This window comes from Neolamprologus brichardi, chromosome 7 (genome assembly GCF_056152115.1).
Source record: "Neolamprologus brichardi isolate AB-2024 chromosome 7, ASM5615211v1, whole genome shotgun sequence".
Taxonomy (NCBI): domain Eukaryota; kingdom Metazoa; phylum Chordata; class Actinopteri; order Cichliformes; family Cichlidae; genus Neolamprologus; species Neolamprologus brichardi.
The window spans coordinates 31,469,735-31,496,590 of NC_142110.1; the positions used below are offsets into that span (position 1 = coordinate 31,469,735).

Genomic DNA, 26,856 nt, shown 5'->3' on the forward strand with positions numbered 1-26,856 from the left:
AACAGCATCAGGCCTACTAAAGAGCTCAAAGAAAACTATTTCCTTGAATCAGAAGCTCGTGTTTGAATGGCCCACATTCCTTTTAAATAATACCAGTTTCTCCAGTTTGCATCATGTTTCCTTCTTCCTTAAAAAGCATTTTTACAAGAAGAGGAAGTTAAATTAAGCAAAAACACAAAGAAAAAAACAAAAGCTGCCAGATGGGGAGTTCTCACAGACGCAACCTGTCGCCATTTGGGTTCTTTCGCTTTATAAGCAAGTGTTGGATTATCTCAACCTCTAGTGGTCATAAGTGGAACTGCAGTGCTGCAATTTCCTTCTGTTTTGTGAGGAGCAGCCAATCAAAAGAAAGTTGGTGCAAAAACATCAGTCCTAAGGTTGACATAAGATAAATAGGGCCATGGACATGCCCTCCAACATGAACTCAAATGCTTTGCAATATAGCATCACTGTGATCTTTAGACTGATCCGCCCAAAAACCAAGCTGATCTGATGAAATGTCTACGAGGATTTTGTCAAAGTATCCGGCCTGGAAGGAGCAAAAATGGCATCTTAAAGTGTTGCTTTGTTGGAACTTTGTAGGGGCGGTATTGGAGCTGATTTTACAAATAGCAGGTGGAGTAGCAACAAAAGGCACAGATTTTCGCAAGATGATGAGCATGTTATGGGGCCAGATGTTGTGTGAACTTAGTAAAAAATAGTTAATATAAAATATCTTTCATTAGAATGTCCTGTAGTGTTTGTTAGGTTAAATAATTAAGGTTTTGTTACGGTTAAAAGGAGAAAAAAAAGGACACAAGCCAGAAGCAGCCACGTCTGAATCATATTTTTATTTAAGTTCAGTTGATCGAGTAAGAGTTTATTTATTTCAGATGAAGAGGCAGAACAGAAACACAATAATACCCCCTGAGGCCAACACGTACAGTATGTCACACTTCTAAACCACCAATGACGAACAGTTTTGAGAAAATGTTCCCAGGACCATGTGCAGGAGAAGCAATGCTGAGGCTGTGAATTTCTCCTGAGTCCAGACTTCAGGAGGATGCACCGAAGAGTCTCAGAAATAAAGTGGATTTGTTTTATTCTTTGATTCATATTTTTCAGCTTTCTGTTCAGGAGCACCTGAAATATTCTTAAGGCTGACTTATTTTAGTAAATGTCGTGGCTGCAAGTTCAATGTTTAAAGCCAAATTTCCTGAAGAAAAACAAAGAATTTAAGGTGGACTGAGCTAATATTTTGCAACATTCAGAAGCAGATACTTACAGGAAACAACTGTTTATTTCTGGTTTAATAATCAGACACTGAACATGATCAGATGCACTTTTGAAGTCACAGGAGGAAGCTGTGAAGGTTAGAGGTGAAGCACAGCTGGCGTCCGACTTTGTTTCTGAGGAGTTGCATGATGAAGTTTTAAACTCTTCAGATTTCAGAAATGAAAGCTACACGGGCAAACTATGGATTCTGTTTCATTTAATGTGCGCTGCCACATGCGGGTGTACTGACTGCGTGTGTGTGTGTGTTTTGGCGTGTGAGCGCTCAGGGTCGGCAGCGCTGGATGAATCGCGGGTACAGGCAGACGTCTCTGATGTGGTGTCTGTTCAGCAGCCAGGTGAGGAAACGCTCCAGACCCAGACCATAACCGCCGTGAGGACACGTGCCATACTTCCTCTGAAACACACACAGAGGCAGAGAAGCCTGTTGAAACACACAGCTACCAACAACTACACACATGCAGTGATGCAATAAAGCCAAACGTTAGGGCTCATTCCAGGTGGGCCTTAAAATCTTGACTTCCTGTTTGGTGTTCCTTGGAGACAAAAAGTTTGGAAGCCACTGCATCAGCCATAAGAGAACCACTGTTATCTAATGATAAAGCTGAACAAGGATTTGGTCACCAAGTCCTGAACTGTCTTTCTTCTGGCTAACGTCGACTAGCGCATGTTTGATAACCTTATTCAAGCTAACGTTACAAACTAACTGCCACATGAGTCATTTAACTGCACAAAGTAAAGATGTAGTGAGGTGCACAAAACATGTATCAAACATCTGAGGTCAAACCAGTGTTCATTTACCTGGTCTGTGTACCAGTAGTATGGAGTCGGGTCGATTCCCTCCCTCTTGTATCCCTCCAGCAGCTCTTCAGCGTCCCAGATACGCATCGACCCTCCCACGATCTCACCAACGTTTGGCATCAACACGTCGACCTGCAGCACAGAGAAACATACGATACTCGAGGGATCCAGATAACTCACAGGTTTTTTTTGGTAAATCAGAGACAGACCACTGTGTGTTATACTTGTATAACTATGCATGTGACAAATAAAGAACTTTGAACCTTTACTGTGTTTAATGAATATATCTGATCATATCTTAATAAGGCCGCTGGGTGTTTCCTGACATGCTGCTGTATCATAACTGCCGTTCTGCTGTCCTGCCTTTATTTTTAAGATAAAACACTGTTTTTAGTCACAGATGACCTGCTTTAGTGAAGCTCTACACCTCATCTCTCACACCACAGGTCACTCACACTCTCCTGCCGAGCCTTTAACTCACTCATCACCAACTTACTTATACTTTAAGTCTTTACCTTTTTACCTACTTAATGCTCAGGTTGAAGTGAAGAGTTCATGCTCCTCTTCACACAGAAACTGTACTTTTAGCGAAGGACATGACCTCCCCCCTCTCTAACCAGGCTTTGGGGCTTAAACTTCAGCCACACCGCAGCTGGATCTGTGAGGTTCGTACCGACTCGGTGAGGCGTTTGTCCTCGGTGCAGCGCTGCATGTAGAAAGATTTGATCTCGGCTGGGAAACGACAGAGCAGGATGGTCTCGTTGATGGTGTCGGTCATCAGCCTCTCTGGAGCCTCGGGAATGTCCTGACAGAGGGAGAAATATCGACACAACAGGCAAGTCAAAGAAAGAGAGAGAATCAAAGAAAGACTTCATGAATATTCAAAATTAAAAGCTCTTCAGGTAAGAGAAAACTGTATTTATAACTTGTAAATGATTGCAGAACATCTGAAAAGACCAAAGTTTGACAGCTGAGCTTTTTAGCATGTTGTACAATAGTGCCCTCTACAGGCGTCTCTGAAAACCGCAGCTCTCTGCTACTGACAGGATCTTTGAAGATCACTTTCCTGTTTGTCTGTCACAAGTGTAGGCCGGCTTAGACGTTCAGAGGAGCTGATGTGAATAATACTTTGAAGAATGAAGATGTGGGTGTTTTTGGAAAATTTGTAACATTTTAATCGAGGGGACTGTTTTAAAACTTAATAAAACATTGATGAATGTTTAATGGATTGTATGCACTCATGAATTTGAATTGTTTGGAATATGTTTGATTAATTTTTTTTGATATCAGACATTTTGGGGACTTTATAAGATGAGCTGAGCTGCTGAATGATGTGCTGTGTTCAGCCGTCACCTCTCCGAACTCGTAGTAGGTGCCGTCGTCCTTCTTGACATCATGCTCTCTGAGCCACTCGATGGCTTCGCTGTAGTTCATCCTCTTGAACGGCCTCTTCGGGGGTTTGAAGTTCTGGAAAAGCCATAGTCACCAAACAAAATATCAACTTTACTACCACACATGAATGTTATGAGGTCAAATGCTCCAGAATAGTTAGAAAAATGACGCAAGAGCACAAAGTTGTCGCTCGTCACGTACAGGGTTGATGTCGTAGAGCAGCTCTGCGGCGGGAGATTTGAGCACTCGGTCCACCACGTCACACACCAGGTCCTCAAGTCTGTTCAGCAGGTCCTCGAATGAAATGAAAGGACACTCCGCCTCGATGTGAGTGTATCTGACCATGGAGGACAATAATAAAAACACTGTAAGTAAATGATAGATCTTTGCAGAAAGGCTTTTAAGCTGTAACGTGGCGACTCACTCAGAAAGATGTCTGCGAGTGCGAGACTGCTCGGCCCGATACGACTGGGCGATACAGAAGGTGTCGCCCAGGGCAGGTATGCAGGTCTCCAGGTAGAGCTGAGAGGACTGCGTCAGGTACGCCTGCTCGCCAAAGTAGTTGAGGTTAAAGAGCGTGGAGCCGCCCTCCACCTGAGTCTGTACCAGAGTCGGAGGAGTGATCTACACCGGAAAAATAAATTAATAACGATTATTGTAGAGCAAAGCGATCCTCAGTCTGATGCCGAGCTGTCTGCTCCTTTTCACACTCAACACTCAAACTTACTGCTGCTGCATATTTTTCAGAATAAAGGAGAAACGGGCCAATCACAAAGCAAGATAAAATAAAACAACCATAACGGTTTGTAGTTATTACCAACTTTATTTCTGAGCGAGCAGCTGTCCAGTGAGACTTCTCTGTACTATTAAACTGCACTTTTATGACTAAAATATCTGTAATCAAATAAACAAACTGAAGAAGTGATTTGAATGCATTTGGATTTGATAAGAAGACGTAGTACCAGGCTCTTATCTGATAGAGGCTAAATCCTTCAATAGGTCCCAGATAAGACAATCAGCTAAAAACTACAAACTTGGGCCACAGACAGATATTTGCAAGTGGAATATGTGACCAGCTAAACTCAAGCAGCTGCTTTAAGAAGACTGGAAAAAAGCTATTTAGCTTGCATCTGGCCAGCAGCATCGACTTGACCTGACTAAGGAGCTTTTCACTTCAGTTCAGGTGGATCTGATTCCTAATCTGCAATACTGCTCTCAACCTGTGACAGAGGCACAGAGTGTCACTGACTAAAAGTGAGGTCATCAGGTTTGGGGATTTCTTTCCTTGTTAGAGGTGAAGAAACAAAAACAAAACAAACCCAACCCCACCACATTTTGGCATCCACAAAAAATCTGTGCTTCACCTCGTAGTATCCACGGCTGAAGAAGTGGTCCCTGAAGCACTGTGTGACTGTGGATCGGACTCGGAGGATCTTGGAGACGTTCTCTCCTCTGATCAGCATGTGTCGGTTGTTCAGCTGGACGTCCACGTCTGACTCCTCGTTCAGTAGGTTGTCGGCCCCGCCCGCCGGAGCTAAGCCAACCAGCTCCCAGTAGTCGCCGTGCAGCTCGTGGCCTCCGGGCGCCTGAGAAAAGAAGACGAGGAGAACTCACTGAACATCTCCATCCTGCATCTGCAGAGCGCCTGTAACGCCTGAGGAGGCTCATCAGTGGAAACAGACGGTTTACTAGATTGTTCAGGTTGTTCCTCAGTCATGGTTCAGACTTTAGCAGAAGACAGAGTTTTCTGTTCTGTTCAACTATTAGTTTAACACAACATATTTACTGTACACTGATAAAAATAACAGAAACTCAAATCTCATTACTGAAATACACTTTCAGTCATGCGGTGATTTCTTGTTAGGATGATTCCAGGAAGAACTGTGGGGCATGTAAACATGTTGCTCTGGGTGACCTAGTTTCCTGTGAGCATGCACAGGCAGAGCAGGTTTCTGCAGCAGGTGAGTTTACCTGCTTTCCCTCAGGAACTGCAGTGACGGTCCCATAAATAGCCACCGTGCTCTCTGTGGACAAAACCAAGCCGTTGTAGCACTGGCACTAAAGAGAAGAACAACAGAGAGTCGCACTCAAAATCAACTTCAGAATTTAAACAGCTTCTTTTTAAAGCGCCAACTTCAAATGAATCACTCCCACCGATTTTGTTAAATCTTTGATTCTGTGCTTTGGCCTGGTGATAGAGAATAAAAAGAAATGTCTTGAACTACATTCACGGCCAAATGTTTTAGGAGCGGCAGTTAAACGTTTATCCAAAAAAACCCCAAAAAACCCAAAGTTAACTTTTTAATCCCATGGAGCTCTTTGCAGCTTGTGAATATGTTTCTGATCACTCTGATCACTCTGCACAACAACACAGAAACACTGTGAATAAAGACAGAAGCAGCAAAGATTGTGAAAAACCACACCGGTGCCAAACTTTTGGCCGTGACAGGACATGAACATTAAATTTTTAACCATAACATGTAGCTCACAGTGTAGAAAGGTTAAAAATGGGGGTTTATGAAGCTTTACCAGCTGATCGGAGAGGACACACTGGAGGAAACCGGTGCCATCTCTCAGCACAAGGAACATCAGGTTCTTCCCTGGAGGAGATAAAAAAAAAAAAGCAAAAAAACATAATAATACACATATGTTGACTCAAAGTAACATTTTAATTATTTCTATCCTCTTAAAAAACTTCATTTGGCTCAATCTTAAAAACTGAATCTTACTTATTTCTCTCTTTTCACAGTCAGTAAAGAATCTTAAACTTACAAATGAATCTTTCAATTTCAAGTTTGTCATTTTGACATTATTCTTAAATGCAAAATAATTCAGAAACATCCTCGTTTAACCCTTTAATGCAGCTGACCATATTATAAATGAATAAGACGCAACACATCAGTTTTGAATTCTCTGACTTTGGAATCTTAAATTGAAATGAGAATGTGTAAATACTGAATGGATTGACTGTTTGATTATATTGATGTGTTCCTCACCCTGCCTCCTGAGGCGGTGAACCCATCCAAACACTTTGACCCTCTGGCCTCTCTTTTCTTGGAGACGATGGATTTTAACCTGAAATAAAGACAACAATCATCTTTAAATCATCACCAGGAAGAAGAAGAATCAGTGAAATGATTCAGACTTTCGAGTCATATTTATATTTTTATTGATTGTTCAGCTAGTTTGGGGTTTAAAACAAACCTCTGTGTTTCAGCTGCTCAGTTCAGACATTCAAACAGCAGCAAACCAGCCAAAGCTTATCGCTCCACACAAACCATTCCGACTGGTTCAGGAATGTCGTCTGTGAACTGTTTTCTATCTACACAAAGCCAGTTAAATGCAGCTTAATCTATTTGGTTTGTTTTTAAACTGTATGTGTCTTTTATTCAGAAACGCTGCATCAGCTGCAAAATATTAAAAATGAATGTAAAGAACCAAAAAGTGAAACTTTAAGGAACAGGTTAAGAGGGCTGTTCTTATTTTTTCTCATAAAATGGTTCCCAATAAGGAGGTTTATAAATCTGCAAGCAACCAAAAGCTCAGGCTTTATATTTCAAATTAAATGTAAACATAAATCAAGCATAATGCAGTCATTCAGTGATTTCAGATAGAAACGAAACAAGCTGTTTACTTTGAACTGTGAATCATGCAAAGTTACTCTGAGTCTAACACTAAAAATATGGAGCAGGAAATGAGGCTGCATTCAGAGCTGCTGTTCTTTGGACTGTTTGTGCTAACTTCTGTGTTCAAGTTCAATCAGACTTAAAAGCAAACTTTATAACAGGAGCAGGAGCCAAAATAAAAGTAAAATAAGAAAGACTGACTGCTTCAGCCTCAGGCAGGCTGGGATCGTTCTTAATGACGATCTTCTTGGCTTCCTCCAGGTTCTTCTCTCTCCTCTCGTTGTCCTCGGCCTTTATGACAAACACAGTGGAGTCACAATAAAGAGAAAAGCACAAAACGGATGAATCTGTAGAATGTTTTGTGTGACCCACTGATTGCAGGATACATCTCGAGGTTAGACACAAACCTCCTTCTTTTCTTTGGCATCGTTCTTTATCTGCTCGCGGTTAAAAGCCTTCTTTGCGTTCTTCATCTGTGTCTTAGAGATCACCGCCCAGCGCTGAGGGAGTCGAGGAGGAAAATAAACTGAATCAGTCATTAATAACAGTTAGTAAAAACAGCTGCTGCAGCTGGTACTGGAATAAAACTTGCAAAGTTTGGTTCAAAATGGTAAAGAATGGATTCCTATCCATGTTAAAGTGATCATCTATAAATATAACCAACCTCTCCCTCTTTCTGGGACTCCACAAAGATGGTGGGGAACGGCTCCTTTCCAGCAAACAACAGAGCCTGTAAAGATCCAAAGACACAGTGAGGTGCTGACAGACATCCCACAATCCATGCAGCCTGAAGCATTTTTACCCACGCACATCTGAAGTAAACAAACAAGTTACCTTGAGAGGAGTTTTGAAGGGTTTCTGCTCCGTGCCATCTCCATCTTGGTCGCTGCCACATTTATCTGACACATACAGCTCACCTGAGAAACACCAGCACAGTCGGCTCAGTATTTTCTCAATATGTGCAATCTCTTAAGTTTCTGGTGCTCAGATTTTACCTGCGTTCAAGGCAGGGCCTACTCTTCATTCAAGACAACTAAAATGCTCTGAGCAAAACACATTTAAAATACTTCCACACATCAGTACTAACAAGGACAAGAAGGAGACGTCACATTTCTCCCACGTTAGCGCCCTCTTATACGAGAACTGAATTTAAACTTCTGCCCCTCATGTATAAAGTCTTGCAAAATCAGGCCCCACCATATCTCAGACCTCAAAGTACCAAATTATCCTAGTAGAGAACATTGTTCTCAGACTGCAGGATGTTTCCAAAAGAGGAATCAGAGACAGAGCCTTCAGCAAGCGGCTCCTACACAGGAGATTTTCCTGATAGCTAAAGAATGTCAGACAAAGACGCAGACACCCTCTGTACTTTTAAGTTCAGGCTTCAAACTTTACTTGTTCAAGCTTATGGGATCAGGTCATCTTGCACCATCCCTCATTTATTCTGGTTCCTTTTAAAAGGGAGTACTTCCTCATAAGTGACCGTGTGATCCTTGGGGTTCCCTCTTTAATATTGTAATATAAAGCTAATGAGGTGACCGGCGCTATATAAATAAAACTGTATTCGAATTTAGTCCTGGTGAAGAATTTGGAGATGCAGTACCTTTCACACGTACTATATACCACTGAGCAATGTGATCCGCAAGATTGCATCATATCTTAATATCTGTGACATGTAAAATAGTCAGCTATCAGGGTAACAATAGGCAATGGCAAAAACTAAGACTGTCACGCTTTTTATCGATACACGAACTTTACATGTAATGTGTAAAAATCTGCTGTATATTTACACCACATATGTGTGAATTCTATCATAGTGACACCCTGAAATGAAACCGAAAGTACCTTCAGTTTTCTGCTTGATTAAAACAGACTGAAATACAGTCACGGGTTAGATATTGGTTTGATCAATTAAATAAAAGACGGTGAAATATTCAAATCCAGGTCTGCCGCAGCCTCCTTTTGCTTCTCCACTGCAAACTGACAGCTGCCTTGGCTAAATGTTAGCATATCCTTGCAAATGTTTTCGTTTGTATAATGACTTTCATTGGTGCTGCAGCGGTAAGAAGGGCCGATCGATGTGTGATCATGCCACATATTAGCTCATATCATCCCAGAGACCTGACAGAATCAGAAATCGGCGTTACACAGCAGGCTAACTGCTAACATCTCTGCAACTGATGCAATATTAAAGGCACACATGTCTGTGGGAGCTAGCTAACCAGATAGCTCACTCTCCTTCCTTACCTACTGAGATCTGTTCCACACCTTTCGTTATCTCCGTCGCCATTTCGGCTTTGTTACAGCAGCAGCAGCCCGCTAAAACGCGCTAGTTTTATATTTAAAGAATATGGAATTTAACCTCCAAAGCTGACGACAGGTATTCACTGCTAACCGGGTACAGACAACTTTACATCAGCCCTGCTACAGCCTGCTCTCACACACACTGAAGGGAAGGGGGAGGAGACTCAAGTGTGTTTTCATTTCCCAGGAGCTGATTGGCGAAAGTGGAGACGTCTTTTCCATAAAGCAAATCTAATTGGTGGAATGCCGCGTCAGTCAACTCATGTCCCATAACGGTGCGACCAATCAGCAATGGGAACTGAAAATCAAAGAAGACTCTATTGGTTGATAATATTTTTTTCTTATTTTGCTTCTTACTCTGTGAATATTTTATTTGCTTGCTATGATTATTAGGGGCAAAGACACTTCAGCATTTTATGCTATATATATATATATATATATATATATATATATATATATATATATATATATATATATATATATTTAATTATTTTATTACTAATGTAACGCTACCATGTGCCCATGGTTCCACATTCGCAAATGTAATTTTATCAACAAAAAGCCAGATTTTCTTGTTTTTAATGAGAGAAAATGGATAAATATATGTCCGCGATTTCTTCCTGTTGCATTTGTCATTTTCAGTTTCACAAAATGTGCTGTAGCAAGACATATATGTTATAAATGAGCATGTCATGGCCCTGTGCTGTTTTTTGTTTTTGTTTTGTTTTTTACTGTGCTTCACTTCTCACTGCTCTCCCTGTAAAGGTGGACTGGTTTTGCGCTAGGCCTCGCCTGCTGGCGGAGTCTCCTGGTGACTGTTGTCAGTCGTTGTTTAGTAATCAGATACTTATCGTTTTTAAAGGCTACGATACTGACTGACTGATTATAAATAATATTACATGTTAAGTTGTTTTTCTTTTGTCATTTGATGCTTAAAAAACCAGTGATTTTAAAATCATGCATCACTTAACTTTAAACCTCTCACTGTCCTTATAGTAAATACACATTCAAACACAGAAGGAGGAATATATGTTACTCATAATTATATTACCTTCATGTAAAACGAGAAAAAAAATATGGAGACACCCGTAGACATGCTGTAGAAAAGTCCATTTTAATTTACTTTGATTTACTTTGATTGTATAACTTAAGGGTGTTTTTGCATGTATCCTATAGTCCACTGTGGTATGAAACTGGTTTCACATAAAAACCTACAAATTATACATAAATTTGACAAAATATTTTTTTTACACTGTTTGTGCAGGTTTGTTACTTTGTTCATTACTTTGTAGGTGAAGTTAATGTGAGCCTGTCTGTTTAGTCCAGGAGAGCAAATAATTGAACCACGACACCGACCTGTCTGACTCTGCTAAACTTTCTTAGCCTGCTGAGTCATGAAGTATTTTAGCAGAAGCTTTAAGATTATATATGCCAAATCCAGGACAGAGTGGCCAACTGAATCTGTTCTGCACTCTGTAAAGGAGAGTAATGTTTTCAGTGGCTTCACAGATGTTGTAGAAGGACAGAATACCTTCACTGTGATCCAGGTACACTGCAATTCTGGAAGACTGAGGGCCTGAGACTGGAGTTCTGATGGTGTTACCACCACTGTGGTTATGAACTCCCCACTCCCCACTCCACCTCCCAGTAACAACATCTGGGTAATCCTGATACCTTTCACCTTGAGTAGAACTATTTTCTACTTTTAAGCCCTGGACATATTCAATATACTGGTGTGTTGTGTTTAGGTTGAATGTGATTTGACATTTATAAGACATTTATAAGAATAAGAATTGATCTCTGGTTGTGGGCTCTGTCTGTGACATTAAAACACCCCCTTCAGTTCCTTTCACAGAGGTTTTGGTCCATTCCTCACTGAGGATGTCCTGTAGTTTGTCTCTGGTCTCTGACACAGCTGCTGTCACATCTTCTATGTACCTACCTCTGAGGATGAATATTGATGCTGGCTGAGTCTGGAGCTTCACTGAGACGCAATGTGTAGTTGTCTTGATGCATTCTCAATCGTCCAGGAAAGTAAATCTCCAAAAGATGATTCTGTTCATCTGGACGTAGCGTTTTGTGGGAGAAACGTTTCGTCACTCATCCAAGTGACTTCCTCAGTCTCAGCTGACTGCAGTTTTCCCCAATCTTATAAACAGTACATTTGCATAATGACTGAAACCAGTCCACTGAAGGAACAATGGGCTGGGAGGTGAGTTCCTTAATCTTAATTATGCAAATTCTCATGACCATTGATCAACAACCACTGACCAAAATCCACTGATCAAAGACCACTGATCAATGGCCGACACTGAGGATGTGGACAAGTGGGTGAAGAATTTGTCTGACAGACAGCTCATCCAAACAGAGAAAAACATCCTTGCTAAAGGGTTGAATTTTGCTGTCACACCGAGACAAATCCCGCTAGTGGAGCTGATCACAGCCACAGAAACAGCAATTCGTAACAACAATAGTGCAGAAGTGGAAGCAGAGCAACTACGGACGAAAGTTTCGGCCTGTCTCAGCAATGCAAAGCCCCCAGCATCCAACATCACCATGGAGGAGAGGAAGGCACTCACATCACTTAGTGATCACAACAACATTATCATCCTTCCGGCAGACAAGGGTAGGTGCACAGTATTGCTAAACCAGAAAGACTATCATGAGAAGATTTTGTCACTACTCAGTGATGAAAATACTTATGAGCCCCTGAAACGAGACCCAGGAAGTGGCTACAGGAAGAGAGTGATAGACTGTCTGAAGCAGTTAGAACAAGACAAGGCTATTGACCGGACCTCATACCACAGGCTATACCCAGGGGAGTCTACACCAAGTCTGTATGGTTTACCGAAAATACATAAACAGGGTGCACCTTTAAGACTGATTGTTTGTATGATCAACTCTGTCACCTATAACACCTCCAAGTTTCTGGCTTCGATCATCAACCCGCTGGTGGGCAGCTCTGAACACCACATCCAGAACACCCTGGATTTTGTTGAGAAGGTGAGAGATGTCATTCACTTGCATCCCAGTCACGGAAGCGTTGGAGGTAGTTCGTAAGAGATTACAGGATGACACCAACCTCAGCAGCAGGACCACTCTCAGCATCGACCAAGTGTGTTTGCTTTTGGAACTGTGTCTTCATTCCACCTACTTCACATACAAGGGTCAGTTCTATAGGCAGAAACATGGGTGTGCCATGGGCTCCCCAGTTTCACCCATCGTGGCCAATTTGTACATGGAAGAAGTGGAAAAGAGGGCTTTGCTATCCTACCCTGGAACACCACCAAGTCATTGGTTCAGGTATGTGGATGACAGCTGGACTTTTGTCAAAGCTGGAAAGGCACCTAAAGAAAGCTCCAGCCGATCCAGGAGAGAAGGACAACCACTGCCCAAGCGAAAACCTGTAATGTTCCCATATGTGTCAAGAGTATCGGAACAGTTGAGACGCATTTTTTCTAAACACCGGGTCTCTGTGGCTTTTAAACCCCAAAACACGCTGCGCCAAAAATTGGTCCACCCCAAGGATCGGGTCCCCCGACACAAACAGAGTAACATAGTGTACACTGTTAAGTGCCAGGAGGATTGCCAGGATTTATACATCGGGGAAACCAAACAACCTCTGGCGAAGCGGATGGCACAACACAGAAAAGCTACCTCGTCAGGCCAGGACTCTGCAGTCTATTCACACCTACAGACTAGTGGACACTCTTTCAAGGATGAGGATGTACACATCCTGGACAGGGAGGAACGCTGGTTGGAGCGCGGAGTCAAGGAGGCCATTTATGTGAAAAGGGAAAGACCATCTCTGAATCGAGGAGGGGGCCTAAGGGTACATCTTTCACCGTCTTATAATGCTGTGATTGCAGCCATTCCCCAACTCTCTGTGAATGTTACTCATGGCCATTGATCAGTGGTCTTTGATCAGTGGGTTTTGATCAATGATCATGAGAATTTGCATAATTAAGATTAAGGAACTGACCTCCCAGCTCATTGTTCCTTCAGTGGGCTGGTATCAGTCATTATGCAAATGTACTGTTTATAAGATTGGGGAAACCTGCAGTCAGCTGAGACTGAAGAAGTCACTTGGATGAGTGACGAAACGTTTCTCCCACAAAACGATACATCCAGATGAACAGAATCAACTTTTGGAGAATGTGTAGTTGAGTAGAAACTGGGTGGGGTCCTCTGTGTGTGAAAGCTGCTCCAGCTCGGTGTTTCTCCTCCTCAGCTCAGAGATCTCCTGCTGCAGGACCTTCACACTTTTCTCTTTCTCTTTAATTTTCCTCTCGATGTTCTGCTGTCTCTCTTTGAGCTCTCTCTGCTTCTCACTCATCTCTGCTGCAGCTGAAACTGTGTCGTGGCCTTTATGTTCATCCATTGTGCAAAGAATGCAGATACATTGTTGATCAGTGATCTGCTGTTTCACCTCTGTGAAGATCTTCTTACAGTCTCTCACAGCTTTATCCCCAAACTGATTGAAGGTCTCCACCTCCTGCTCAAGCACCTTCAGGTGTTTCTTGCAGTCCTGGACTCTGCTGGATTATATTTCGACTCTCTTTGAGCACTCTCTGCTTCTCAGTCATTGCTGCATCAGTCAGTACTGTGTCGTGTCCTTTATGTTCATCCATTGTGCAAAGAACGCAGACACTTATTCGATCAGTACTGCAGAAGAGTTTCCTCACTTTATTGAGGTGAGGGTAAAAGAACTGCTGAAGCTTCTGAGAGGGGTTCACCAGCTTGTGTTTTTCAAAGCGGGGGATTAATAGTGAGGCTCACAGTAAGAGACCAGACACTGCAGACAGGACTTGAAAGCGTTTAGCTTTATCCCAGTGCAGAAATCACAGGTCACGTCTCCAGGTCCAGCATAGCAGAGATCAGCTTAGCACGTCAGAGTCCAGTCTTCTTTGTTTCTTTAACCAAATTTGTTATCACAGTGTTTCTTACCAGAGCAGGCCTGATCGTTAAGGTCTGTCTGGACTGAGGACAGCTGTGGGTTTCCTTCTGATCCTCTTCTAGCTTTTAAACCTCTCAAGGCAGACGTTGCAGATTTGCAACAGTTAAAAACTAACAACCTGATTACCCCACATACATATTTTATGAGTGTATTTTACTCACTGCAGGACTTGGTTGTGCATTAGCAACAAAAAAAATAATTTGAGCCTGAGAGGGTTAATACAGTTCATACAGTAGCTGTGTCCACAGGGAATAGTCACCGGATCCTTCAGGAGATCCAAACAGATCGAGCAGCAGAGTTTGTCTCGGTTCACCTGGTTTTCTCGCTGCACCATTTCCGGGACAGTAAAGCTACTTAGCCCATTGTCACCTAACTTACATAGACTGTGCTCTTCGTGTCTCTATGTTGCTCTAGTGTGCCTGCAGCTTCTCTCTCTCTCTCTCTCTCTCTCAGGTCCACATGTTTGGACTTTTGTGCCCTCAACAATCTTATATGAGTATGCAAATCTTATAATTGTACACTTGTGTGCAATCAAGGAAATTATATTTTGCTGGAAAGCTTTATCTGCAGGATGGTTGTCCCACAACAGGTTCACAGATGTTCCAAAAGCCTTAAAGTAACCTTAAAATTCAGACGGCCAGGCAATGAGTTTGCAATTTATTTGCTATTGTAGATGGTAAACTTTTAGCTAATGGGCTCACTAGATTTGAAAATCGCTGTAACATTTGAAAAATTATAATTTTTATATCATTTTATTTACCCACATAACTGTCCTTTTCATACAGCTTTTGCCCAGACTCTTTCTTCCTTTACTTGCTCATTAACACAAATCAGACCAATAGCTCTATTCTTCTTTTTTTAAACTAAGGAAGGTTAACCTCTACTAAAGCACTTCAAATTAATTTCAGTTTGATTTTCTGGTAAAAGTGTAACAAAGGCATTATTGCACTACCACTCGTCTTAAATAGTGAGCAGCTAATCACAGGATTACAAACAGATTACAAATCCAGGTGTGCAGAGATGAAGGGTGGGAAGCAGAGGAATGACGCTCACTCACATCTGAAACACCAGGTGTGGTTATCTCACACACACCACAGACTGTGACACATTAATCGTTACTCTGCTAAGAAGACTCTACTGTATGTGAGGAAGATGGCAAAGATGCAACTGGTGACCTATCCAGGGTGCACCCTGCCTCCAGCTGGGATAGGCTCCAGCCCCACAACCCTGATTGGATAAGTGGAAGAGAAAGGATGGATGGATCAATCCAGTTTTTTGCTGCTCTGTTTTGCCCTTTTTTTGTCACACAGGTGTAGCAGAAAGCAGAGGTAGGCTATTTACACAATGTCTGAACACTGCTATACACTGAACATATGTGCACACAGCACTGACTTGGATAAGCAGAAGGAAATGGATGGAGAGATTGACAGACAAGTTCATGTGTGCAGTATTTAGGATTATTTCATGCAACAGAGCCACCTGCTGTTCAAACTAATGAAATGGCAGAAGAAAGTAAATATTATTCCACCATTTATAATGATTCTCCAGTTATCTTGGTGTTTAATCCTGATCTAACTAGAAGTATAGATTCACTATGGAAATAACTCCAGTACGTGAATATATCCCTATGTTCCGGGCTCTACATCTGGCAAACTGCAGGTGCAGATAAACTAATATGTATAAAATAGTCATCTTGTGTTCACCGATTTATTCCAGTAACCTTCAAGACTGTTGTTTCATCTGGTAATCATTCAGGCTTCAGCTGGTGCATCTTATTGAGGTACACACTTCTTGTGAGACACAGCCTTTGTCACAGCCCAAGAAGAGGTTGCAACAAAAACAACATTTATTTGCAAAGATATAATTACATTAAAACAACACGTGTTTAAAAGCAAGTCAGCAGTGTTATGTATGTATGGATGAGTGTCAGTGTATGAGCATGCAGTAGCTAAACAATAGTCTGGGAGCCCGAGTAAGGACTACAGGAAAGAGGGAGCCCAAAGAACACCCAACTTGTGCAGCTAATTAGCATCCAATTAGCTCCTGTGAGACAAAATATAACACAGACTGACATATAGTGCCCATATGGCCTTGAGTCTCCAATCCTTTTACTTATCTCTGTTTCCATCATATTCCACAAAAGCCTGCAGAGCTTTTACATTTGTAGAAACTCACAGATTAGCATTGAAAAGACATTTAAACTTAAGGAGTGAAAAAATGACACTGAAGTTGGATGCACTGGCTCCCAGAACATCTGATGTGGTGTGCACATTTAAACATGGGATGCAGAAGGCCAATACAAAAGGTTTAATATGACAATGCTTTACTAGATTAAACAGACGTATTAATGGATGCTTGGATGGATGAATGATGGATATTTTTTTGTTATATTCAAATAAGAACAAAAATTTTTAAGTAAAGACCAAATGAAATCACAGTGCAATCGTGCTATTGAAAGGATTCAATAAATTAGCCCAGTATCAACTTACATCACTTTGCATCTACCTTCTTAGCATTTCCATTTCTTTAACTTTAACAATAAAGGGTTCTGGTGTAACACAAACAACAAATTGAAAGGATATTGTGTATAGTTGTGTAGTAAAGTTGGAAAAGGGTTTAGAGGTCTTCAGTGTCTTCTTGTAAATCTTTATGGATTTTAACAGTTGTATTATCATAGTATAAACCAAATCCAGGACAGAGTGGTCGAGTGAATCTGGTCTGGACTCTGTGGAGGAGAGTCATGTTTTGAGATGTTTCAGAGACGCTGTAGAAGGACAGAATACCTGCATCATAATCCAGGTAAATTCCAATTCTGGATGACCAAGGACCCGAGACTGGAGTTCTGATGTTGTTATGTCTGAATTCATAACCACCACAGAAACACTGTAACACCCATGACTTGTCATCATTTCCAAAAGCTCTTTCTCTTCCTGATCTGCTGATGTCTTTGTGAGCTACTGCTATAAAACTTTCTTCACCACTCCATTCCACCTCCCAGTAACAACGTCCTGTGAAACTTTCTCTACACAACACCTGAGGCCAGTCAATGAATCTGTCTGGGTGAATGACAAGAGCATAATTAACATAATAATATTGTGCTTTGAAATTGTCCACCCTGACATATTTGTGTTTTGTGTGTCTATCAAAAGTGATTTCACATTTATATTCTAAGAATTCAGCTCTGTTCATGGGCTCTGTCTGTAACAGTAAAACATCCCCTCCAGTTCCTCTCAGAGCGGTTTCAGTCCATCCTTCACTGAAAATGCCCTGTAGTTTATCTTTGGCTGCTGTCTCATTCTCAGGATGAATATTGATGCTGGCTGAGTCTGGAGCTTCACTGAGACGTGACAGCAAGGTGTAGCTGTGTAGAAACTGGGTGGGGTCCTCTGTGTGAGAGAGCTGCTCCAGCTCGGTGTTTCTCCTCCTCAGCTCAGAGATCTCCTGCTGCAGGACCTTCACACTTTTCTCTTTCTCTTTAATTTTCCTCTCGATGTTCTGCTGTCTCTCTTTGAGCTCTCTCTGCTTCTCGCTCATCTCTGCTGCAGCTGAAACTGTGTCGTGGCCTTTATGTTCATCCATTGTGCAAAGAATGCAGATACATTGTTGATCAGTGCGGCAGAAGATCTTCATCACCTCATTGTGGCGAGGGCACATGATCTCCTGGAGCTTCTGGGAGGGGTCCACCAGCTTGTGTTTCTTTAATGCTGCTACTTCATAGTGAGGCTGGAGGTGCTGCTCACAGTAAGAGACCAGACACTGCAGACAGGACTTGACAGCTTTCAGCTTCCTCTCAGTGCAGAAATCACAGGTCACATCTTCATGTTCAGCATGACAGAGATCAGCTTTAGCAGCTTGGAGTCCAGTCTTCTTTGTTTCCTCCACTAAATCTGCTATCACGGTGTTTCTCACCAGAGCAGGCCTCAGTGTGAAGGTCTGTCTGCACTGAGGACAGCTGTGGGTTTCCTTCTGATCCTCTTCATCCCAGTAGCTTTTAATACACTTCATACAGTAGCTGTGTCCACAGGGAATAGTCACCGGATCCTTCAGGAGATCCAAACAGATCGAGCAGCAGAGTTTGTCTCGGTTCACCTGGTTTTCTCGCTGCGCCATTTCCGGGATGGTAATTGTAACTTAGCTCGTTGTCACCTCAATAATCCAACTCGTTTCAAACACTCGACATCGGTTGGAAGAACACAGGAAAGCTTTATTCCTTTATTCTGCGTGGATAATGAGCAGGTCAAACTCACAAATGTGGCTGCTGGATGATATAAAACTGCAGAAGTTTGTCTCTGTGGAGATCTGAAAGTTAGCTTAAGTAATCCAGCGAGGGTTGGTCTCTTAAAGCAACAGCACACAATTAACACAGAGGTTCAAAGGCCTTTTTACGCCGAAGCGTATGCTGCGAAGCAAATTGATCAGCTCATTAAGAGCTTGGCACTTGGTCTCGACTTTTGCTTCCAGCGTAGAAATTTTGGCGACCACGTTCTTCTCCGAGTTAGCTATGGCAGCCATTAGCGCGGCCGTGTCCGGGGATGTAGCATTGCTATCAGTTGCCTTGGCTCCATCAGTCTTTCTGGTGTTTTTGGATCCTGACATTGTTGCAAAGTTCCCTTAGGTGATGCGCACGTTTGCAGTGATAACTCAGCTGACGACAGATAACGCGTTAGTGCCCAATGTCGCAGTATTTATTTGAAAAAATAGCGTATCCCCACAGAGCAACTCAGCCACGCGTCTTTACATGTTGCAACAGCACACAATTAACACAGAGGTTCAAAGGCCTTTTTACGCCGAGGAAAAATGTGTTAAAGGTATAATTTCTAATTACCAAATATCCGCATTTTGATTGATCTGGATTTTGAATGAGTTTCTGCATCAGCCAGAATCCATGAGCCAGACACGGTGTAAACACGGTGGACAAACTTCAGTCTTAATAGCCATATAATAAAATCCAATAATTGAATCAAAGTAAATTCTTTTCATCATGTCAAAAAATCTGTTATGGTGACGGCCCAGAACAACACATAAAGCCAACCCAAGTGTCCTGAGATGGAGTTAAATTCCTGTATTACCTGAATTATTGTGTCCCCTGGTTGTGTTACTGTGGATAAAACTACACTCAGTCATCTGTGGCTGCAAAATAAACTGACATATGACTTACCCAATAATATCATGTGCCCTATGATTCTGTAATAATGAAGTACTTTTGCTTTAGGTATACTATGTTTTCATGCTCAAACTGTTATCTTTTAGTATAGTTTAAATACTTTTGTCATCTCTTTATAAAACTTTTATTCAAAATATTCTTGAAAAAAAGCACACATTTATGGTGATGTTTAACATGCTCCTGGCAACAATTAAACACATTTTTTCCTGGTTTTGGGAAAGAAGGAGAACAAAAAAAATTAGCTGTAAAACAGCTGTTTCCTGTTATGTGGGGTATGTTGTCCCCATTATTACAATTGTAGCAATACCAGTAATAACTGTAGCTTCAGCATACAGGATGGTCAAAAGATATGTATTTGCAAAGCTGAAGAAAACTGAACAGAGGACCGTTTTTATTACCACAGCCCAGGAGACAGGGCCAGAAAAAAAAGTCCTTGGTTGTTGGGTGTACAACAGCAGCTCTGATATGCTTTCGATTTACAAAACACCTGAATTTTACCGAGCTCAAAAATCTGGTTTGCTTGTTTGGTGCTGTGCCAGAGGGTACATTTTAAATAATGTTATTTACTACACAGATGGTCCTAGAAGGCAAGGCTATTATATGACCAGTTTGATTCCATGTACATCAGCCTTGATTTTTACAGGTTATAATATTGAACTTGGAAAATTTATCACCCAGAACCGGAACAAACTTTCTGTAAAACCCCCAAAACAGGATTTGCTACAGAAGTATTTTGTGTCTGCATTTCATCTAAGACATATTTTGTAGGCTTCATGCTATTTGCATGAAGCACTTTTTAAAAAAAAATCTGTCAGAGGTTTCTTCCTGTTAAAAGGAAGTTTTTCCTCTCCGCTATTGCCTAGTGCTTTCTCATAGATTGTTGGGATGCTCTTTAATATTGCAGGGGCTTTACCTGTCAGTATAAAGAGGCTGTTGTTTTGATTTGGAGCTATATAAATAATCTTGAACTGAATTTGAATAAGCCACACGTGACTTCTCTTGGTCGTTTACTTCGCTCAGTGATAAACAATTATATGCAGACCTATTAAATTATGAAAGTAGCAAAAGTACAAACCTCCATCTAAGGTGCAGTCTGAGTCAGTGAACAATAGAGTCAAAAAGCAATTGAGGTTCCACAGTCCACTCAGTCCGTGTCTTGATTCCCACACACAGCCAAGATGCGATTCTTGACGTAGTCTTTAGCAGCCGTCGGATTGGTGAATATTTCCTCGCCAAGAGGGGAAAAAATCCTTAGCTTCGCTGGGTATAGCATCCCGAAATCTCACACCCCAACATCCGCGCAGTAGATCTTTAGCTTCTTTAAAGGCCCCCCGTCTCTTCGCGACTGCAGATGGCAGGTCAGGGAAAATTAGGATTCTGTCTCCATTATGCGTCAGGGGACTGTTTAACACGGCTCTGCGAAGTACCTCCTCCTTTTCTTGAAAGTAGTGAAATTTGACAATAAGTGGCCTGGGTCTCTGGTCTCTCACAGGGACGGGCTGGAGGCTACGATGTGCCCGATCCAGTGTCGGAGCGGTATCCAGAGCCAAAACCTCCTTTAGTAGCTGGGCCACAGAGGTGACAGGGCGCGTCCCAGTCTCAAAGTGCTCCCTCACGCCAAGTATTTGAATGTTGCAACTGCGCTGTCTCCCCTCAAGGTCTTGTCCGAAAGAGCTGACACAACTTCTTTCAGATCGTGAACTTGCTTCTCCAAGTCCACAACCCGGTCCGAATACGTGTTTGCATCTTCTTCTAGGCTAGTTAGTGGTGGTCAGTGCAGGTAGTAGCTAGAGCATCAATCTTAGCACAAAGTTCAGTCCGCACTTCATCTATTTGGTCAGAAACATTGCTGCGAAGCAAATTGATCAGCTCATTAAGAGCTTGGCACTTGGTCTCGACTTTTGCTTCCAGCGTAGAAATTTTGGCGACCACGTTCTTCTCCGAGTTAGCTATGGCAGCCATTAGCGCGGCCGTGTCCGGGGATGTAGCATTGCTATCAGTTGCCTTGGCTCCATCAGTCTTTCTGGTGTTTTTGGATCCTGACATTGTTGCAAAGTTCCCTTAGGTGATGCGCACGTTTACAGTGATAACTCAGCTGACGACAGATAACGCGTTAGTGCCCAATGTCGCAGTATTTATTTGAAAAAATAGCGTATCCCCACAGAGCAACTCAGCCACGCGTCTTTACATGTTGCTGCTCCTACCCCCTCAAAGATCTGAAATATTTTTTAAAACCTTGAGTTTCCGTCAGCACCAGAAGATTTGCTAATGGAGCAATGTTATTACATAAGTTGATTAAAAAGCCACCAGCTAGCAAAAGTGAACATTTATGGGGACAAATTCAAACATACCTGACATCACAGGAAGCATTTTTTTTTTATTATTGTCAGATCATTCTGGGCTAACACATGGCACCTGCTGTTCTCATTAAAACAAAACATTCACAATTTAGATGCTCAGCTTTCCATTATATCTTTAAAATAAAGTTATTTCTTTAGATTAAACATACTCAGCACCATAGCCTTTTGGTGACAAGGTTGGCTGTGTGGCAGGCATGTGTTAAGGCCAAAATGTAGGACTCGGAAGACTAGAAATAAACATACGTAATTATAGCACTTTTATTACTGATCACATAGGTACATATTCCCTGACATTCTAGAGGTCGACCTTGGACAGTGTGTGACGTAAAGAGTATAACTTATAGAAAGGGAATGGTACTGGCCCAAAGGGCAGCAGGTGGATTGCCAGAATACTGAAAAACCATATCTGCATTGTACCACAGCATATTCTACATTGTCAGAGAGCTTGGTGGCTGGTACAGAGAGCACGACAGAGCTTTTGAGCTCAGCCCAGTATCATCAAGAATATTCACTCTCATTTCACTCTGTGAACTCCTTGATACTTATCCATTGGTTGACTATGAGATTGGATCAGTCCACATTGTGACTTTAAAAAGGCATATAGAAATAAAAGGTGTTCATATAAGTGTAATAGGTTCAGTCGCATGTATTTCATTAGATAAATTCTTCTTTATAACTTTGACTATTGGGTATGGATAGCTTTATGAAAACTAAACTGAAATGATTCTTTCTGAATATGTAATTCTTTTTTGCCTACAGAGTCCTATGGTCCTAAAGACTGTTTTGCCTGACGGGAACCTGTTGAAGGCTCACTCTCTAATGGAGCGCCTGAATCAACTGAGGATCTCATCGTTGAAGTCAAGAGACAGTGTTGTCTTCAGGGCAGTTTCAGACTTCAGTTTATGGATTCCTTGTTTGGGAATGAGTTTCTTAACCTCACCTCAGTTTCAGAAGTAGCAGACAAAGGGACTCTTAAAGCTATTGACATGCCAAAGCCCACCACATGGACATAAAAAAGACTTTTTCATACAGAAGACATGAAGATGTTCGTGATGCACCAATGGTAGAAGCTTTCATGGCAAGATGGCCTGCTCTATTTGATTTCCATGAGGTAAGGTTTGCCTCGTACACGGTGTTCTTGTGGTATTAGGCTAAAATGGTTGAGGCACAGTTGTTATTTGACAGCCCATTTCTTCAGCATGAGTGATTGTAGCCTTCTTCCAGGTATTAAACCTTTGAAGCTCATTCCTCTGTGCTCATGTTTTCAGATCAACGCTGAGTTTAAGAGAATTGCCACCATCCCCCCTCAGACAAAGTTCGTGGCTCAGCTGGCTCTCCACTTGGACAACCTGGTGAAGTTGGTCAACACAAGAGGAGAGCTTGGACTAATACTGAAAAGAATTGTGGCATAAATGGATAATGTAAGTGATAAAGCCTGAATTTCAAATGTTTTCCCATGATAAATTCTCTCATTGTATTTTTACATCTGCTTGTTTTTTTTAACCTTCACTTTGTCAACTTATTATTAATTGCCAGTAAACCTATTATTAATTTGTGTGCCTTTACTTTAAAAACATTCATGTAAAGTACACTATTAAAACTTAAATGAAGGACAAGGGCTGAATGAAGATGCTAATTACATACATTTCATTTCAGTGTGAAGATGTTGATGCTGCGTCTGTCAAGGGAGTGTGTATCTACATGGGTGAAGACCCTGGCATGCTTATCCGGGAGTATGTGGTACGTACTTGTGTTGTTTTTTTGTTTTGTTTTGTTTTTTTCGGACTTTCCACAGTGTGTCATATTACTTACTTGGCATGAAATGACTAACATGGCTTATTTTTTACAGGGCATGGAAGAACGTGCCATCAGTGAGACTGTTGAAGACACCACTGTTCGAATTTATCATCTTAAAGAGCAAGCTTCAGCACATGAACAAGAGTGATAATGCTATTTGGACTCATGTATGCATTAAACCTTGCCTACACTGCTGACCTTCGCTACAACTTTGACGTTTTCCAGAAGGTTTTCATGGAACTGGATGGAGCTAAACTCTCTAGTTCTTGCTTTCAAAAACCATCTGTTTCATTGAGAAGTCAAAGACTGCACTTCTGCAATTCTTTGCAGTTTTTTATTTTGTGTTCAGTAACGTTATACTGCGTATGTTTTTATTGCTTTTCCCTCATGTGACTGCAATGCAGGATGATTTTTCCTTTTGGTATCATGTTGTAAGAAATTTTTACTGATGATCTTTAGCAATATATTCTAAGTCAACCTTAATGTCCTGCTTACATGTTTAAAATGAAGATTAAAATTCATGTAGGTGTTTGGTATTAGTTATGTAACAATGTCATTTAAGGCTCAACTTAGTTGAAATCTTGTGCAGGTAAATACTTGTACAGAAGCTGAAACTGTTGTCAAATAATACACAAGTTATATTTGTGTAAATCTGTTTATTCATAAAAGCGTGTTGCTTTTTTTCAGGTAGTCTTAATTTAGTTTACATTTTCAATTGTGTAATTAATACAAATGTTATATGTAAGAGATGACAGGGTCATCTATAAGCACTTTCTTTTATTTGCTGCTAAGGTCAGTTTTTTGTGAAATATTTGCAAATATATTCTCTAACTTATTTCTGCAGGCTATCTTTAAAAATGTGTTAACAAGTTTATATGGATGTGATTTTGGACTTGTTCATGGCAGAATTGCTGCTTTCACTGCTGGTGAATTGTTCAGTAGCACTCACAGTCTTTGCCTTTTTTGTCAATAATGATCAGTTAATATTTCAATTGAAAAAATTAAGTAGGATTTAAAGCCATAAGTTGTGTTGCAGGAACATAATTGCAATGTGTTTACATAACATCCTTGCGTACCACTGGCAAATAAAAATAAGTTGGTGTTAAACATTAAAATATATTGACATTATGCAATACATTGATATTATGATAATAGATTAATGATTTGACAAGCATTAATTACTTGAGGGAAAGTGGAAAATTAAGTCAGTCATACTTATTCATATTATGTGGGACCGATGTACACAATGAAATCAAGTAAATTGAAATAACTTTTTTTTTCAGTGTAGTTTGAGATTATTTGAGTTTTTTGACATGGTGCATTATCTTGGTGGAAGCAGTCATCAGAAGATGGGTGCAGTGTGGCCATACTGAGATGGAGATGGGCAGCAACAATATTCAGGTAGGCTGTGACATTTAAATGATGCTCAGTTCATTAAAACCTGTGCCAAGAAAATATTCCCCACACCATCACCACCACCTGCAGCCTGAGCTGTTGATACAAGGCAGGATGGATCCATGCCTTCATGTTGTTTACATCACCTTCCTACCATATGAGTGTCGCCCCAGAAATAACGACTCATCAGACCAGGCAACATTCAGCTGTCCAGTTTCAGTGAGCGTGAATAGTTTCCTGTTCTTAGCTGACAGCATCATTCTCTGCAAATCCTGCAGATGGTTGTGTTTAAAGCCCCACGAGATCCCATCAGTTTATCTGGCACTGGTGGTTTATTTTGCTGTGATAAACTGACATTTGGACCCGTCTTCTACTAAATATTGCAGTGTGGAGGCTTCCCATTACATTTCTTCATAGGTTAGTCTAAAGCAGGAAATATTAAAGCGTGTTCACACTAACTCTGTGTTTGGTTGATTTTACTGACAGGTGAGCAGAAGGATGACACGATCGATTTGAGGGACTAAGAAACTTCTACAAATCCTGACCTCTGTCCTGCCTTAGACCACATCTTACAATGATGTATAATGTAATATAATGTAATAGCATATAATGAACTATATAACTATAACTGAAATAACCCAAATATAAATGAATAAATAACAGGACATGATAAAGAAGAAAAAATACACAAAATAAGATGATCTTTAATAAAATGATGATTTAAAAAGGCATGTAGGATTTGATTGGCTTGCTCACATTTAAATATTACACAACTAAGCCTAACAGTACACTCTCAGTGTTACACATCCCCACAAACTTGCAGTGAAGGACAATTTGCTCACACAGTATGAAGAATGATAAATAATCTTTGTAGCTTCTAAAGAAATAAAAAGTCTGTCTTTGTTGTCATTCAGCTGGTATCAGACAAAGTCAACACAGGAATGCAGTACCAAAAACATCCTGACCAAAATGTGAAGAACAGCCAGGCAGTTAATGAAGACTATAAACACTCTGGTTATACCAGAGGCCACCTCGCCCCCAGTGGTCACCAAAAGACAGAAGAAGACAAAGAGGCTACCTTCACCCTGACAAATATTGCTCCTCAAATGGAAAAGTTCAATAATGGCCCCTGGAGTCTACAGGAAGAGAAAATGTTAGAAAGGTTTAAGGTCTGCATGCCAAAAATGTATGTTATCACTGGAGTCATGCCTTATGAGTCTAATGAACCCAAGATCAATGACGGGGTGATTGTTCCTGAGTACTTTTGGACTGCTTACTGCTGCCCAACGTTCAGTGCCACAGCTAATCACATCTATTTTCTCACAAGTGCTGCAGTACAGACGAAATTATGGAAAAAAAATACCAATGATGGCTATGCTGTCAGGAAGATGTCCCTGAAAACCTGAGAACATCTTGAAACAAAGTGTAAAGATGCCTGAAATTAGTCTCTTTAAAAATAAATGTAAGGAGGAAGTCTTTTTCTCATTTGGCTGAACAAAAATCAAATACTTGCCACTGAAATGTGTTAAGATAAATCCCAATAAATGAAATGAAATTCAGTTGTCAATTGTAATGTTTTTATCTTTAAGTTAAAACTAATTACATTTTAGAAACATAACAAGAAATTTTCATCATTAACCCGAACACTATTTGTGCACACAAACGAGAAAGTAAAACTAAAATTACATGTCTGAGTCTGACATCGAGTTTCACCAACATCGTACACCTGAGTTCATAAAAACTTGGCTTTGTTCTGGCAGGGCTGTGTTAAATAATCCATTTCTAAAT

The 26,856-nt window shown here is 41.0% G+C and overlaps 2 protein-coding genes, 1 long non-coding RNA gene and 2 pseudogenes across 3 annotated transcripts; 3 read left to right on the forward strand and 2 right to left on the reverse strand.

Annotated features, from left to right (window-relative positions):
* Nucleotides 1-811: 811 nt before the first annotated feature.
* Nucleotides 812-9,531, reverse strand: nars1 (asparaginyl-tRNA synthetase 1). Its single transcript, XM_006782087.3, has 15 exons — nucleotides 9,339-9,531; nucleotides 7,926-8,008; nucleotides 7,756-7,821; nucleotides 7,499-7,591; nucleotides 7,293-7,382; nucleotides 6,462-6,540; nucleotides 5,995-6,065; nucleotides 5,437-5,523; nucleotides 4,830-5,051; nucleotides 3,890-4,089; nucleotides 3,667-3,802; nucleotides 3,427-3,540; nucleotides 2,747-2,878; nucleotides 2,074-2,205; nucleotides 812-1,669 (listed from the first exon to the last, which is right to left on the reverse strand). The coding sequence occupies exons 1-15, from the start codon at nucleotides 9,379-9,381 to the stop codon at nucleotides 1,538-1,540; spliced, it is 1,680 nt and encodes a 559-aa protein (XP_006782150.1). The 5' UTR covers nucleotides 9,382-9,531; the 3' UTR covers nucleotides 812-1,537.
* Nucleotides 9,532-11,696: 2,165 nt separating this feature from the next.
* LOC148102069 (uncharacterized) lies at nucleotides 11,697-13,305 on the forward strand (annotated as a pseudogene).
* A 3,663-nt stretch (nucleotides 13,306-16,968) lies between these two features.
* On the reverse strand, nucleotides 16,969-18,465 carry LOC148102070 (tripartite motif-containing protein 16-like). Its single transcript, XM_087842679.1, has one exon. The coding sequence runs from the start codon at nucleotides 18,460-18,462 to the stop codon at nucleotides 16,969-16,971; it is 1,494 nt and encodes a 497-aa protein (XP_087698805.1). The 5' UTR covers nucleotides 18,463-18,465.
* Nucleotides 18,466-23,008: 4,543 nt separating this feature from the next.
* LOC148102071 (uncharacterized) lies at nucleotides 23,009-24,551 on the forward strand. The gene is made up of 3 exons (XR_015719347.1): nucleotides 23,009-23,297; nucleotides 23,533-23,616; nucleotides 23,726-24,551. It is a non-coding gene; the product is annotated as an uncharacterized LOC148102071 (long non-coding RNA).
* Nucleotides 24,552-26,009: 1,458 nt separating this feature from the next.
* Nucleotides 26,010-26,562, forward strand: LOC148102072 (endonuclease domain-containing 1 protein-like; annotated as a pseudogene).
* Nucleotides 26,563-26,856: the final 294 nt, after the last annotated feature.

Coding starts and splice junctions, on each gene's coding strand:
- nars1 (XM_006782087.3), bottom strand. CDS start 9,381: ATGGCGACGGAGATAACGAAAGGTGTGGAACAGATCTCAGTAG. Junction 7,592..7,755: donor AGTCCCAGAAAGAGGGAGAG/GTTGGTTATATT, acceptor CGACTCCCTCAG/CGCTGGGCGGTGATCTCTAA. Junction 6,066..6,461: donor TCACCGCCTCAGGAGGCAGG/GTGAGGAACACA, acceptor TATCTCCTCCAG/GGAAGAACCTGATGTTCCTT.
- LOC148102070 (XM_087842679.1), bottom strand. CDS start 18,462: ATGGCGCAGCGAGAAAACCAGGTGAACCGAGACAAACTCTGCTGCTCG.